General features: G+C 35.2%; 1 protein-coding gene across 2 annotated transcripts in view; it reads right to left on the bottom strand.

The window, feature by feature from the left end:
- LOC145252537 (BUB3-interacting and GLEBS motif-containing protein ZNF207-like) overlaps nt 1-8383 on the bottom strand; it is a 58979-nt gene extending 50596 nt beyond the window's left edge. The window contains exon 1 of one of the 2 annotated variants that reach the window (XM_080112085.1): nt 8091-8383. In XM_080112085.1, coding sequence (XP_079968211.1) covers nt 8091-8131 — 41 coding nt within the window. In that variant the 5' untranslated portion in view covers nt 8132-8383. The remainder of the gene's footprint in view (nt 1-8090) is intronic. The other variant, XM_080112086.1, reaches the window with a different exon arrangement.
- Between the last annotated feature and the right edge of the window lie 8763 nt (nt 8384-17146).

The raw sequence follows: 17146 nt of genomic DNA, 5'->3' as shown, positions 1-17146 counted from the left end.
AATTTTAAACAACTACAAAGAATCTCCAGTATTGCCATCATGCCAACTTTACACAAAGTTGCTTCTACAGATTTTGAACCGAATTGACTTTTGCAAAACTAAACGCAAGTTTTAGGTTGGGGTAAAAAAGAAAAAACAGTTCAGTTAAAGTTCTGTAGTAATTTGAAAGAAATTATAAAAATGTCCATAAATTTTAAACACCTATAAAAAATGAAATCACATGTATCTAAACTAACAGAATGAGAAATATATTTAATCAATGTGTTTAAATAAAGCTGATATTTTTCTGTATAATGAAAAAAATTAGTTTTTTGGGCAGAAAATCAAGAACACGAAGCAAATAGGAGTTTATTAACATTTCTATGAAAATAGTGTCCATTGTATTTTAAATATAGAAATGACCCAAATGAGATAAATTAATAAATACTAATAAATACTCAGAAAGTAATATTGTGCTACATAGTTTAATACAAATAATAAAATCATATAGTAAGTCAATAAAGCTTTATATATATATATATAGTACTAAAACTGAAATTTGGTTTACTATATTATCACCGTACACATAGGATGACGTCATGAAAAGTGAATAACGTAAATAATGAATCATGATGTCACAAAATTAGCCTCTTTTTTTTAAGTTGACAAAAGTTACTATTGACGCCAGCTATTTTTGAGTAAACACATGACTATCAGCTAATGTGTGTGTGTATATCTATATATAACAAATACTCACCCAACCAGTCTAGTTCTTATAAATTGAAAATAAGATTTATAAATAAATAAATAATAAATAAACCAGGCTTAGGGTCAAACAAATCCAACTTGCCTCCTCCCTTGAGGCTTGCATTCACAAATATCCGTGGGCTTAGAACTAATTTAGCTGATGTCGAAGCATTTCTCCTAACAAATACCCCAGATATCTTAGCACTAAGTGAGACTAACCTACACTCCTCCATCCCCTCTAACTACTTTAACATGCCTGGATATCTCCCACTCTGCCGTAAGGACTCTGACAGACATATGCACGGACTTGGAGTTTACATTCGTAATACCCTTCCCTTGACTAGAGAAACAAACCTAGAAACGGATGATCAAGCCTTTATGTGCTTTAGACTAATCATGCAACAAAACATTAGCTACTTTTACTTTCTCTACCGCTCTCCCTCGACCCAAGACTGCACCATAATAAATAAAGTATCTGACAGCATAGACACAGCACTCTCCTTCGACACTAGCGCCCAAGTACATGTATTTGGCGACTTTAATGTCCATCACAAAAACTGGCTTGGATTCTCTACTTACACAGATGCAGCAGGCAGCGCAACTCATAGCTTCTCTGTATCTCACTCCCTATCGCAAATTGTTACTTTTCCAACCCGCTTCCCTGATCAGGAAGAACAACACGCATCACTATTAGATCTGTTTTTGACCACAGTTCCTGATGATTGTGTAACGAAAGCCGACAGCCCACTTGCGAACGCTGATCATGCGGTGATAATGGTTGAAATCGCCCTAAACTCTAGACCCAAAACTGAAGAGCCAGTGCTCAAAACAACGAGATATTATAAAAAGGCTGACTGGGAAGCTATCAGAGATCCTATCAGAGACGCCCCATGGGGAAATATTTTTTCTCTTCCTGCTGAACAGTGTGCAACCGAGACCACTGAATGGTTCAAAACTGCAATCGAAGCGCATGTTCCCATGCGGAAATTCTATAGCAAGCCCCACTCTCCCCAATGGTTTACTTCGACTTGCGCAACTGCCATTGCTCAAAGGCAGCATGCATTCCGCAGGTTTAACCGACATAAGTCCAGTTCAAACAGACAGAAGTACATAGAAGCTAGAAGTAACGTTAAGAAAGAAATAGCGACAGCTAAGAGGGAATTTACGGAAACCACTAAAAAACGCATCGAAGCACAAAAACTAGGAACTCGTGACTTCTGGAAAATCTACAACAGTGTAGTAAATAATGGGCAATCAACAATTCCCCCACTAACTAACAATCACGAGGTTCTTTGCTCAGCAACCGAGAAGGCTAACATGCTTGCCAGTCGATTTGCCTCAAACTCCACACTGGACCCTCTAAACCACCCCCTACCTCAATTTCCTATGCGGACAGACGCCACGGTAGACGATCTGAAAATCACCCCTGCTCAGGTGCATGCTATCATAAAAAACCTTGACACTTCCAAAGCATGTGGACCCGACCTCATCCCAGCTGTGCTTTTAAAAAAGTGCTCAGCCGAAGTAGCTCCAGTTCTCTCCAAACTCTACAACAAATGCCTTAATGAATCTTGCTTTCCGAGCTGTTGGAAAACTGCTTCTGTAGTACCAGTATTCAAGAATTCTGGCGAAAGAACTGACCCATTAAATTATCGCCCTATTAGCCTCCTCCCACTTTTTGCCAAAATATTTGAGACCTTAATTAACCATGCTCTAGTCCAGCACCTTACAGATGCTAAACTTCTAACCAACCATCAATATGGATTTAGACAAGCCCGTTCCACGGCAGACATCCTCACTGTAATCTCTGAACGCATATACCATTCACTGGACAAAGCGGGAGAGGGCAGAGCGGTAGCTCTAGATATATCTAAGGCTTTTGACAGGGTATGGCATGAGGGTCTCCTCAGGAAGATTAGATCTTACGGTATCACTGGTAGAATACTTAACATAATTAAATCCTTCTTAGATAAGAGAAAAATCCAGGTTGTCCTCGACGGTCGTACATCCAAACAATATGATATAAATGCGGGAGTGCCCCAGGGATCTATCCTTGGACCTCTGCTGTTCCTGATATTCATAAATGACCTCCCCGACAAAATTGCCTCTGAGATGGGTATATATATGCTGATGACACCACACTCTATAGCAGGCACGACAGGAAAACAAATGAACATATATCTAAAGTAATGGCAGAAACACTAGAGGATGACCTCCAATCAGTAGTGGAATGGGGACAAAAATGGATGGTAACGTTTAATGCCACCAAGACAAAACTGGTTTCATTCAATAATTACAAGAAACCTTCTCTACCACCTATAGCAATGGCCAACGACTCTTTATCTGAGAGTACGGCTCTCAAGCTCCTTGGCCTAACGTTCACAGGAAACATGAGTTGGAACAATTACATCGAGGGCATTGCCAGGGCCGCTGCAAGGAAGGTGGGCTCTCTCTACCGTGCTAGAAAACTTCTAACACCCGAAAGTATCCTGTACCTCTATAGGACCACTATTCGCCCATGTATGGAGTATTGCTGCCATATTTGGGCCGGTGCATCGGCTACTAGTCTCTCGCTCCTTGACAGGGTTCAAAAGAGAGTCGCAAATCTGATAGGCCCTAAACTGGCATCTAAACTTCAGCCTCTGTCCCATCGTCGAAACGTTGCATCCCTCTGCCTGTTCTACAAGTATTATAATGGTGAATGCTCTGAAGAACTGCAAGCACTTGTGCCCCCACGACGTGAACACCCTCGACAGACCCGACAAGCTGCAAAATCCCACCCCCACACTGTAGAGATCCCTAGATGTAAAAGATCTTTCTACTCCAGTAGTTTCTTCCCCAGAACAGCTAGACTTTGGAATTCCATTCAAGGTCACTGCTTCCCCAACTGTACTGACATGCATAAGTGCAACGTGAACCAACATCTCGCTGCCCTAATCCCTACATAGTACCCCAGTAGATGTTTCCCCTGATAGTAGCCCCCTACACCAAAGTGGCAATGTGCCTTGTTTGGGGTGAAAATGTAATAAAAAAAAAATAATAATAAAAAAAAAAAAGAATTTAAAATGTTGATTTTAAAAATGAAGTTAAGGAATGTGCCAATTAAAAATAACTCAATGTTCTAAGGGAGGTAACTATTTTAGTAGTTGAAAAAAAAAATGGTTTTGTTATAATTCTTAGTAAAGAAGAGTTGGTACTTATGTATTTTTGGTACTGCGCTGAAATAACCTTATTTCAAAAGCCATTCTTAACATGGGGAGGGAGGGTGTTTTGTAACTATTCTGTGCTTCCACCGTACAATTTAAAAAAAAAAAAAAAAAAAAAATTATATAATGGAGAAAACTATTTAAAAATAGCGCGGTACCAAAAATATATAAGCAACGAAGAGTTTCCTCCTTACAACAATGAGCTGTTATTCCAAACTGCCAAGAGTATTTTATTCGTTTATTTTTTCCAAATAAAGGTAAACCGACTTATTCTTAATACTTTTGCTCCATCGTTAATAGAGCGAAAATCGAAATATCGAATTTCAATCAAAACCATTGAAATGGATGGCTCTCGTCTTGGGGAGGCTCCATGTTTTGACCAGCTTCTGGGGTTGACCTTTACTCCTGATCCAAAATGGAACACATACATCAAATCTGTTGCCAAGGTTGCTGGAAAAATGGTGGGATCCTTCTACTGCTCCAGTAGATATCTCACTGCTGATGGAATTCTCTATCTATATAAAAGCCAAGTATGTCCAAGGATGGAATACTGCTACCATATCTGGGCAGGAGCTGCTAAAAACAGCCTATCCTGCTTTGACAGAGTACAAAATAGACTTCATAGCCTAGTGGGGGATGCCCTTTTCTCTTCTCCGCAACTTCTCTCCCACAGAAGGGACGTTGCGAGCCTGTCGTCGTTTTATTGTTATTCCCATGGGAAGTGCTTGTCTGAGCTCCAATCTCTGCCCCGCCCTCACCAATCTTCCATGAAAAACACCCGTCTAGCTGAAACCACTGTCAGTAATTTTCCCCACTCTTTATCTGTGCCTAAATCAAAACGTAGATTCCATGAACAAAGCTTCTTTCTTAGAAGTGCACGCCTGTGGAACTCTCTTCTGTTTGCCTGTTTCCCACCTGACTACAACTTGAATGTCTTTAAGTCCAACATAAACAAATCCTGATGAACCGCCCCCTTAAGACACTTTATCAAATCTCCATTACTAACGATTACTACGATATTGTCCCATTGATTACTGTACATGCAATAACCCTTATCCCCGAGTGGCCTTGATAAGTGGTAACTTCCATGTAAAAAAAAAAAAAAAAAAAAAAAAAAAAAAAAAAAAAAAAAAAAGACACCTACTTAATTGTCATGTCGAAATTAGTAAAATATTTAAATTTCGAAAATAAAATAAAAAAAAAAAAAATCAATGAAAATAGTTTCCAAAATAAATTGCACATTATATTTAAATAAACAGCATGAAGTCAAGGGAACTAACTGCAGTCTGTCTTGTTACAATTAATGGAGGATATAACAGAATCATGCAATCATCAAAGTACATGTTTTATGTAATAATGTAGTAATATTAAACTAATTGCAACATTACAAGTAGATAATATTGTTTTCAGTTAAGATTGACATAAGTATATACAATTACTTTTTTTATTAAAATTCATTTTTTTTACTTTCACTTGACGAAACACCTACTTTTTTTTAAATATTGTTTTTCATAAGATTGTAAAGCATCTTTTACAACAAAACAAAAAATCGGTTTGTATTACAATATACGCACATTCGAAAAAGTTGTTAAAAAAAAAAATATATAACAAATAAATGTTATCAAAGGCAAGATAAGTTACTTTTCTACCTAACTGGATATTTTCAGTGTTTTTATTCAATGTAAAATGTTTATTCAGCTTGAAAAACAGTGTTTACCGATGTATTGGAAAATTTAAAATGGCGCTGGCTGGACTGTTGTATATAGTAAGTTTGGGAAAATGAGTTAAAAATATAAAACTATACAAAATACTGTTAAAAACCCACCGAATATATGTCAGCCTATGTCATGGTAACATATATTGAGCGACTTTCTAACAGTATTTGTATAGTTTTTTATTTTTAACTCATTTTCCCAAACTTACCATGTTCAACAGAGTCCGACATCATTTTAAATTTTCCAATACATCAGTAAACACTGTCTTTCAAGCTGAACAAGCATTTTACATTGAATAAAAACACTGAAAATATATCCAGTTAGGTAGAAAAGTAACTTATCTTGCCTTTGATAACATTTGTTTTTTGACAACTTTTTCGAATCTATGTGTATAAGTAATACAAACCCCAAAAAACTCATTTTAAAGCGTTTATTCATTTTGAAACAAAAGTAGTCTCAAGTCTTAAGCACTCAGCATTTCAAACTTAAACGTTTTAAAGTAAGTTAAAACACACACAAAACTTATCCAGATAGGTAGAAGAGTTAACTAAATCTTGCCTTTGGTAACATTTATTTGTTATGTATTTGTTATGTATTTGTTTTGTTTTTTTTTTTGTTTTTTTCGATTTGTTGTTTATAATAATAAATGCCTCCGCGATCTTTATAAATTGCCGATTTCGTTTAATGCTATTAATATAAATAATCAATGAATAATAAATACCGATATGCAAGTCACGTATATACGATAAACACAAGAAGTGATAGCACAATTTATAACACGTTGATTAAACATGAAAAATACTGTTCAATACTTTTTAATCGAATTCAGATTAAGCAATAAGTAAAACATTCACTCACTACTTATGCAGTTTACGGACCTGCTGAAATAATAACATTTAGAAAGCCATTCTTAACATGGGGAGAGGAGTGTGTTTTGCAACTAATCTGTACTTTCATCTAACAATAAAAAAAGGAGGGGTTCCTAGTGCACTACTGATTGATCCGTGCTGAAATAACATTCAGAAAACCATTCTTAACACGGGGAGGGGTGGGTGTTCTGTACCTAACCTGAACCTCACAATTTAATAAAAACAGAGGTGCAAATGCAGAGTGGTGGTGGTCCGCGCTATTTTTTTTTAAATCGTATGTCCAAGTTTTATGATGTGTGTGTTTTTTTTTAAATTTAATTGTAAGGTTAAAGTACAGAATAGGTATAAAACACCCTCCCCTCCCCATGTTAAGAATGGCTTTTTAAATAATATAACGTTATTATTTCAGCACGGATCACTGTCTACATTAGTACCAAAACGGATACCATAAAACTAATTAAATTTGAAAATATTTATAAAAAAAAGAAAGTAGCGCGGATTGCATCATTTAGAAAGCCATTCTTCACATGAGGAGGGAAGAATTTTGGGTATTTTTTTTTTACGACCTCCACCAACGTAGTATAAACACCCAACCGCCCGTGTTAAGAACGACTTTTGAAATAAATACCCCCCCAACGTCCTCATGTTAAGAACGGCTTTCGATGTTGGGGGGGGGGGGAGGTTATTCCGAAAGCCGTTCTTAACATGGGAAGGTTGGGGTGTTTATAATATGCTGGGGTATGTAGTAAAAATTGACCGAGTTTTGTAACTATTTTGTACTTTCATCTAACAATTTAAAGGCGTTTATGCACTTATTGTACAGAGAGCGCTATTTTTAAACAGTATTTTCAAGGTTTTACGGTCTAAATTGTTAGGTAAAAGTACAGAAAAATTACAAAACCCTCTTCCCGTCTTAAGAATGGCTTTCTAGATAATGACGTTATTGTTTCAGCGCGGTACAATAAAGTGCACAAGTACCCAATTTTAATAAACAAAAGATACCGTAAAACTTGAAAATACTAAAAAAATAATAGTACCGTGTCTTATCTGCATATTTCTTCTTTTTTTTTTTGTCGATTTGAATAATTTAAATAAATTTATGCGAAACAAAATCACGTTTTTAAGTGGAAAATTTTAAAATTAAGTTTTCTGTTTAAGGAAAACTACAAGAAATGAGGGACAATTATAAATCCTAATTTTATTTAATACAAATATAAAACCTTTTTTCTTTTCTTTTTTTAAAGATTTGTCGTCGATTATATATTTTTTTTATTTATTAATTATAACTAATTCACTGTTTTTTTTTAACAAAAAATAAAAATAAAAATTTGTTTAAGAATCTTGTAAAATGAATTTGAAGATAGATTTGCTTTTTTTTTCATGTTTTTGTTTGTTGATGAAAACAATCGCTAAAGGACACCAAGAATAAAATATTAATAAACATTTTTAAAAAGTAGATTTTAATGAGAAACCATAAATTATCATTTTACATACATATATATTTGATAACGATAAAGTAAAATAAGACATTTTTTGTTGTTGTTTAGAAATAAAATCATTTAAAAAAAGGATACCAGCACCAAGGCTTCAATTGCTTCTTCTTTTTGCGACCCATTTTTTTCCTTTGGGAAAATCTGTAGAAACTGTCCAAAGATTCACGGAATTGTGTGATTTACACTAAAAACAACAAAAAAAAAAAATCAGGACCACGAGCTTTTTTTCTGTCTTTTTTTTTTTCTTTTGGAAACAAAGAAAAAAAATCTTTTTTTGGTGTAAAAACGTTCCTTTTCTTTCGTTTTTGCCTTCAATGGCGTCCTTAATAACCCGGATGTACGGGAGACAGTATTTCACTTACTCCTCCTACTTCTAAATTTTCTCCTCCCACTCTTCCCTTACAGGTTGACTTTAACGAAGGGAGCAGCCATTGTATTGCCTTATAGCATGTGAAGGGAGGTAACTAGAAAGATTAACGCGGTTCAAGATAACACCAGCTTTTTTTCCCCAGACGCCGTGTTTGGCGGCATTTTATTTAGCGACTCTTTTCTATAACTCGTCACTGATCTGAGGGAGATAACTCCGTTTTACTAAGAGATTCGTTCATTATTAAGGTGTAGTATCTGTTCATACATTTTTACACAGGAGTCTGGCTTGTTGACATGCTCGACACTATGTTCAATATGTTAGATGTACTTTTAACGAAAAAACCAAAACTCAGCCATAAATACGTTCTGAAATGCGTTGGGTTAAAAATGGCGGATCCTTGATTTGTCAATTTAAGTCAAGGATTATCTCCCTTTTTTTGTCATACTGAAACGGTCGCACAACTCTTCTATAGTAAAACATACAATAAAACTCGATAATTTCTATTTTTAGCTACAGTTATTTTTCTACTAAATCATTTTTTTTTTTTGTAAAAAATACTGGAACATATTTATGATGTATGTTCCCGCTATGAAAGGAAAATGTCATATTCCAAAAATACGTAAACTGATTAAGTAGGTGCTTTTTTTCAACTGTGAAAACCAAATTCCATGACAAAGCGGGACATGTGTTTTGATCTGCCATGTTTAATTAAGAGAGACAACTCAATTCGAACTACTAAGATCAAAATTAGTTTTGTAATGGCTATACTTTACTATTAAAATCGCTAAAAATCGTTAACAAAATGATTTCCCATATATACTAGCAAGCGACCCAGCTTTGCCTGCTCATAAAGTACACATATTATATTTTAATTCATGCAGATTTCGTATTTATTATTATAGAGTATAATTCTTAATTGATTATTATATTGTACCAAATATATAGTAATGGTTTCAAAAGTTATGAAAAAAAAATGTGATTTGGTGCCATTAGATAACTAAAATCGAAATCAAAACGTTTACCGTTCCAGCCTTAGTCATTAATAAACGCTCCAGCATCGTTACCATTTGAGCTGGATGGATAACAAATGTTAAAAAGTAACTGACTTTAAACTATAAATATTTTTTTGCACATTGTGCAAGAATTAACAGCTTTATTTGACTTACTTCTGCCAAGGTCAACTGTTTTTCTTTTTTCAATTTGATCCCTAAGCAGCTATTTTTATCAGCTAAAATCCATATCAAAAGTATTCCACAGGTTCAAATACCCTATGTCAAGTTTGAAGTTTGTAAACCAAATGTTTAGAGAGGAGTTTGGTAGAGACGTTTTGCACTCATACGCACACACACACACACACACACACACACACACACACACACACACACAGACAAGGTCACTTTTATATATATATACTAGCAGGCTCCTCGGTATTGCCCACTCGTATAATAAGCTTAAATTTGACGTTTCTTAATTTTTAATATGAATAAGCTTAAATATGATATTTACATTCATGCAGATTTTGTATTTATTATCATAGAGCCAAAACTCTATTGATTATTATATTGTACCTAATATAGAGTAATGTTGATCCCTGGTGTGGTCTAGTCATAAAATATGCTTAAATATGATATTTCAGTTCATACAGATTTTATATTCATTATGATAGAGCCAATTGTCTATTGAATATTATATTGTACCCAATATATAGTAATGATTTCAAGGCACTTATACAGTTTTATGAAGACATTAAAAAATGAAAATATTGAAAAAAGTTTATATTGTATGTATCTGTTTTGGACTGAAGATCTCCTAAAAAAATTTTCACTTAATTTGATTGAGTAGTTTTTTTTTTTTATAGCGGAAAAAGACGTCTTATAGTAGAAAAACCTGCATTGAAGGTAGCCATCTTTGAATTTTTTGAACATGCCACGGGGAGATAACTCCATGTAAAGTGCCGACACTCCCTCCCCATCTTTAATTCTAGCTTTTCGTCCTAAAAATCGAACCTTTTGCTCGGTATCATAACAAATTGTTTTTTCGCTGTAATCCAGCTGACTACGATATGGTTGTCTTCAAGTCCAAGTTCTTGATAAGCCGTTCCCCTTAAGTTAAAAATTTACTGAATTTCCATTACTGACGATTACTATATTGTCCAATTGACTACTGTACACTCTTTAACCCTTATCCTCGAGTGGCCTTTGGGCCTTGATAAGTGGTGATGCCTATGTAAAAAAAAAAAATTTTTAAAACTACTTGATGAAATTAAGTGACAGATACGTACAATGTAGACTTTTTTCTTTTCTTTTTTTTTTTTTTCGATATTTTCATTTTTTAATGTGTTGATTAAACTGTACAAGTACTGGTTTCACAAGTCAAAAAAAGTTACTCAAGCGCAATCAGCTATAATCAAAACCAAAACATTTAGAGCTCAAGATTTAGTCATCACTATTTGAACTATCAACAGGTGAATCAGAAAATGTTCAAAATTAAGTGACGTAACAGTTTTAGTGGGCTTACTCTGCGAAGAATTTAGGTTCTCTCTACCGTGCTAGAAAGCTACTAACGCTCGAAAGTATCCTGTACTCCTATAAGGCCACCATTCGCCCATGTATGGAGTATTGTTGTCATATTTGGGCTGGTGCATCTGCTACTAGTCTCTTACTTCTACACAAGGTGCAAAAGAGAGTCGCCAACCCGATAGGTCCTGAACTGTCATTTAAGCTTCAGCCTCTGTCTCATCGACGAAATGTTCTACAAGTACTTTAACGGAGAATGCTCTGACGAACTGCAAGCACTTGTACCCCCTCAACATAAATACCCCCGACAAACCCAACAAGCAGCCAAATCCCACCTTTTCACAGTAGAGATCCCTAGATGAAAGAGAACCTTCTACTCCAGTAGTTTCGTCCCCAGAACTGCTAGACTTTGGAATTCCTTTTCGGGTTCCTGCTTCCCCAACTGTACTGACATGCAGAAGTTCAAGTGTAACGTGAACCGACATCTTGCTGCCCAACTCCCCACATAGTACCCCTGTAGCTTATATTCCTGATAGTAGCCCCCCTACATCAAAGTGGCCATGTGCCTTGTTTGGGGCTAAAAATGTAATAAAAACAAACATAAATAAAAAAAGGTCACTTTTTTTAATTTTGACCTCTTAGTATCTATTGTTATTGGCTAAAAATCAAATCGAAGGTGTTTTTTTTTTGTTTTTTTTAACTCATGTTCACCCCTTACAAAGCATATTGTCACTTGGACTTAAGGGGCCTACTATTTGAGGCTATGTCTAGGAAAGATTAACAAGATATTTGTTTGTGTTATATTTAAGTACAGCCAGGGAAGCAGGCAACAGGAAGGGAATTCCAAAGTCTAGCTGTTCAAGGTAAGAAACTATTTGAATAGAAAGCTTTCTAGCATTTAAAGACAACAGTGAAGGGGTGAGATCTTATTGCTAAGCGGGTTTGTCGGGGATATGTACGTCGAGGGGGCACAAGTGAAACGAGTTCATCAGAACACATTCCATTAAAATATTTGTAAAACAGACACAGTGATGCAACATTGCGGTGATGGGACAGGAGCTAGAGCTTAGTTGATAAAGTGGGACCTATTAGATTGACAACTCTTTTTTGGACCTTATCTAAGAGGGAGAGACTAGTGGTAGATATACCAGCCCAGATGTGGCAAGAATACTCCATGCATGGGCGAATGGTGGTCATGCAGGATACTCTCAGGTGTGAGTAATCTTCTAGCTTGATAGAGGGAACCCACCTTCTTTGCAGCAGCCTTTGCAATGTCCTTTATGTATTTTTTACAGTTCATATTGCCCGCAAATGTTAGGCTAAGGAGTTTTAAGGTAGAATTCTCAGGTAGGGTCTTATTTGTCATGGATATAGGCAGTTAGAGAGGCGTCTTACAATTGTTAAAAGAATTTTGGCCTTTGGGCCAAGATCAAAGTGTAGTATCTGTTCTTCAGATGCGGCACTTCCATTTCTTGTTCTCTTTCAGTGGAGGAGAAATCCTTCACGACTGAGACAATTTTTATTTTTGTACCTTTTCTCCACGTTAAAAAACGACCCTGGTGTCTAACTCTGTCCCGTGGGGAGACATTGTAAATAGGTACAATTGTTAAAAGAGAGCAGCTTAGTCTTACTAGCATTAAATGTTACCATCCATTTACATCCCCATTCCACAATAGTCTAGAGGTCATGTTCTAACGATTCTGCCATTGTCTTAGATTTATGTACATCCGTTCTTCCCTCATGCATATTATAGAGCATTGTATCATCAGCAAATATACCCATCTCGGACACAATATTATCAGGGAGGTCGTTTATGAATATCAGGAATGATAATGGTCCAAGGATCGACCCCTGAGGGACTTCCGCATTATTGATATGCTGCTGTGATGTACGTCTGTCAATGACAACATGTATGCTTCTTTTGTCTAAGAAGGATCTAATTATATTTAGTATACGTCCAGTTATACCATATGATTTAATTTTCATTAACAGCCCTTTGTGCCAGACTTTGTTAAAGGCCTTGGATACATCAAGACTACAGCCCTGGCTTCGCCCGCTTTATCCAGTACATGGTAAATGTTTTCCACTTGTTCAAATCGCCTATATATCATTTCAAGTCTGCAGACCAAAAATTGAGAGAGGAGTTTGGTAGAGACCGTTCTGCACACACAGATAAGGTCACTTATATATATAGATATACTGGCATTTCAAAATAACAATGCAAACAGACAACACGCATATTCATAATATTGCGTTGTAATTTGGCCTATAAACATATTTTATATGTATTCTATTTTATTTTTAAAATTAATCAATGCTTCTATCATGAAAAACACAACTTTGACTTCCATATATATATATATATATACATATAAATATATATATATTGTTTTTAAAATATAATTATCCACTGACACATGTTTCGTCGTCTATGACTCATCAAAGTGGCTGAATCCACATACAGTGCTGTTTCGCTGTATCACAGCTCATCAGTGCAACTAGACAGACAACTACCTCAAGCCAGAATCGAAACCCGACCACCCAAACGACAGTTAAAGCTTCTAACCATTACGCTATATGGCTACTGCTGTGTGGGTAATGAATTAACGATGTTTTGACATCGTCCAAATGCCTAAGCTCGATTTTTTACACAAAGAGCATCGCTTAATATGCTGATGGCAGTTTGTATATCACTTCCCAATATGCTCAACCCAAGATAAGGAGCATTATAGTCATCCACATATAATACTGTTTCGCTGTATCACAGCTCATCAGTGTGGCTAGACAGGCAACCACCTCAAGCCAAACATAAAGCTGAATGTGTGTGTGTGTGTGTGTGTGTGTGTGTGTGTGTGTGTGTGTGTGTGTGTCTGGTCATGAATAAGCTCCTATATGGTTGACTGTTGTAAAAAACTGATTACATATAATGATAGAAGATATATCGAGACACAGGAATAGGTATGTTTGATCTGGCAGAACGGCGGTTCATTAAAATTGTGGGGTCTGCGTTCGCGCCTGGTCCACAAAGTATGGAAATAAAAAATTTAAAAATTTAAAAAAAAAACGTTTACAAGTGTTTTTTATATAGATGTCCATGAGAATACTTTGATAAGTATGTTTTAACTTAAATAGGGACGGTATAATAAAATTGTGGGGTCTACGTTCGCGCTTGGCCTCCATAGAATGGAAATAGGCACAAATTTTAATAAAGACTTTTCATATCTATCTGCATAAGTATACTTTGATAATTATGTTTCAGTTTGAAGAAATATGGTATAATAAAATTATAAGGTGTTCGTTCGCGCCTGACCTCAATAGAATGGCAACATGTCACAAAGTTTAACAAGGTTTTTTAATATAGATCCACAGAATATTGTGATAAGTGTTTCAGTGTGAGCAAGTATGGTATAATAGATTATGGGGTTTATCTATTTTATTTTTACTTTCATCATATTTTGCTTTGGTTTTGATACCCCCAAATTCGAAGCTATCTCTTTACAACCCTTCCTTTTCATAACCTATCATACTTTCATAAATCAGAGTCCATTTTCTGTAGGCTGTTTTTGAACCCAGTCAACGACGGGTACTTTTGCTAGTATATATATATATATATATATATAGTAAGTTATAAAATGAATATGGCGATTAAGCTACACTGAATATTCAGCGTTTCATCCACTTTAGGATTCTTCAGGCTTATGCGCGAATTCTGTGGTTGTTTGTCGTTTTTATATGCTCCTCTTCTATTGAAATTTTAGTTAGCCAATCAGCTTTCTAGTATTCACCGCGCCCTTCCTATCAGCCAATGAGAATGCATTTATCGGACAAAGGCCTATTTGACCTCTGGTTGACCTGTTCCTTTGTGTGTGCTCTATTTAGCCTGGATATTTAGCTTATTGATCTGTTTTAAATCTAGGTTAGTGTTTTTTTTATGTTAGTTTATATATAAATATATATGTGTACACACATATATATGCACATATATATACATATATATATACATACATATATGTGTGATCGTTTATGTATATATGTATATTCATGTATATATATTCAGTGTAGCTTAATCGCAATATACATTTTATAACTTACTAACTAGCTCTACCTACGTATTGAGCATTTTTTAAGTAAATACTTAAAGCTTACGCATAAATCTATACTTTCATATATTAATTTTATGTGAGTAAATTAAGTAGTTATATATATATATATATATATATATATATATATATATATATGAGGTTGAAAAGAAAGTTCTTGCAGAATTTTTAATTTTTATTTCAAATGATTTATTTCCAAATGAGTTTTCATCATAACGCCTTTACTTTATCATTTTAAAGAGCGTTTTTCACTCTAATCTTTTAAATTACAATTGTTTTAAAACAATATTTTAAGAATATGGATTACAAGATATAAAAAAAAAGCATATTCGCACTATTTTCTGATTTCATTTCAAGCTAGGCCGAAAAGCTGCTGAAACAGTTCATGATATCAATGAAGCGTTTGTGACTTGCTATAAAAAGTGGCTTCTTTATGACAACTAGCTGAGTCATGGACCATACAGACATTAAGGGTTCTGAGCTGAGTGTCACTGGTTGTCGTAAAGAACCCGCTTTTCATCACAAGTCACAATCAAGTCAAGAAACCGGTCATTATTATTGCGTAAAAGAAAGGAATATGACACTTCATAACGGTGTTTCTTTTGGTTGTAGTTCAATTCATGAGGCACACATTTACATTTATCTAGGTTCTTGTTTTTCCAATCTCTCTCAAGTGGTTGGAAATAGTCATATACATTATGTCTAATTCAGAAGCAAGTTCTTGAACAGTTGTGCGTGGATTGGCTTCAACTAAGGCTCTTAATTGGTCATTGTTAGCATCCAATGGCCGACCACTACGCTCATCATTTTCAAAACTCTCATCACCGCCACGAAATTTCTTAAACCACCATTTTGCTGCGTGTTCAGTAATGGTTCCTGTACCAAATGCTTCATTGATATCACAAGCTGTTTCAGCAGCTGTTCGGACGAATTTGAACTAAAACTAGAAAATTGTGTGAATATGCTTTTTTTCCACCTTGTATTCAATGTTCTGGACAGAAGACATTTTTTTTTTAAACGATTGTAATTTAAACGACTAGATAGAGTTGAAAACGTTCTTTAAAATGACATATGAAGTAAAGGTATTATAATGAAAACTTATTTGAAAATACATCATTTGAATTCAAAAAAATTCTATAAGAAGATTCTTCTCAACCCTATATTATATCTTACTTGCGAAGTTTCATATGATGTGATATTTCGGGAACAGTTCCTTTTGTCAGGTATATGCTCAACTCTAATTTAAACTCGTTTCACAAGTATATTTGTTTCAAATATAAACCTATTGTATCTGGCAGATTGACATTTATATGTTTATATTTGTATTTTTGTATGTATTCTGTGTATATATGTGTGTGTATTTTTTATATGTATATATTTGTATGCGTTTCTGTGTATATATACATTTTATGTATGAATATGTATGGATATTCAAATTATTATTTCTATTTTATCTTGGTTTCTTGGTTTGAGCGATTGCTGGCTTTGTTGCGGACCAGGATATAAAATACCCTAACTCGCTACAAGAAAAAATAATGAAACGAATTGAATGAAGGAAACAAAGAACTCAAATGTTGGAATAAAATAAACATGTCATTTATTTTCTGTTGAGAAATGAAAGTCTTGGGTGTACACGTGTTCATTCGGCCGTTGACGACTACGCATGTGGAAGGAAAGGGGAATGCAATAGAGAAACGCGAAGTGGCAAGCCGGCCTGTAGAAAGAGAGGATTAAGCTCAGTAGAGCGTCGTGCACATGTCCGTTTTGATGGACCAAAGATGAAGGGGAGATAGAGTGACGTTAGAGCACGCGGTCGGTTCGTCGACTAAGCAGCTCGAACGCTGGTCCGGACGAAAAAAGGAAGTTGACAGGTTTTGTTGACTTTTATACTGGGGTCAGTGTTCTGACTGCGCATGTCTGGCTTTCACTTTAAAAGAAAGTGACGTCACAGCTCGGGTGTGTGTATGCGCATGAATGTGAGTGTATGTATGAGGCTGTGTATATGCGTGCGTGTGTGTGTGCATACGTGCGTGCGTACATGTGGGTGTGTATATGTAAGGGAAAACATGTTCGAACAGCTTCTTTTGTTTCCAACTGTTGAAACACTTACATTTTTCTGTACTTTATTTTTTAATGTTTTAAAGTTTTAAA

Source organism: Euprymna scolopes, chromosome 29, assembly GCF_053919585.1.
Source record: "Euprymna scolopes isolate OS-2025 chromosome 29, ASM5391958v1, whole genome shotgun sequence".
Lineage (NCBI taxonomy): Eukaryota > Metazoa > Mollusca > Cephalopoda > Sepiida > Sepiolidae > Euprymna > Euprymna scolopes.
The sequence above is the reverse complement of the archived record's forward strand: the minus strand, read 5'-3'. Positions and strand labels throughout refer to the sequence as shown.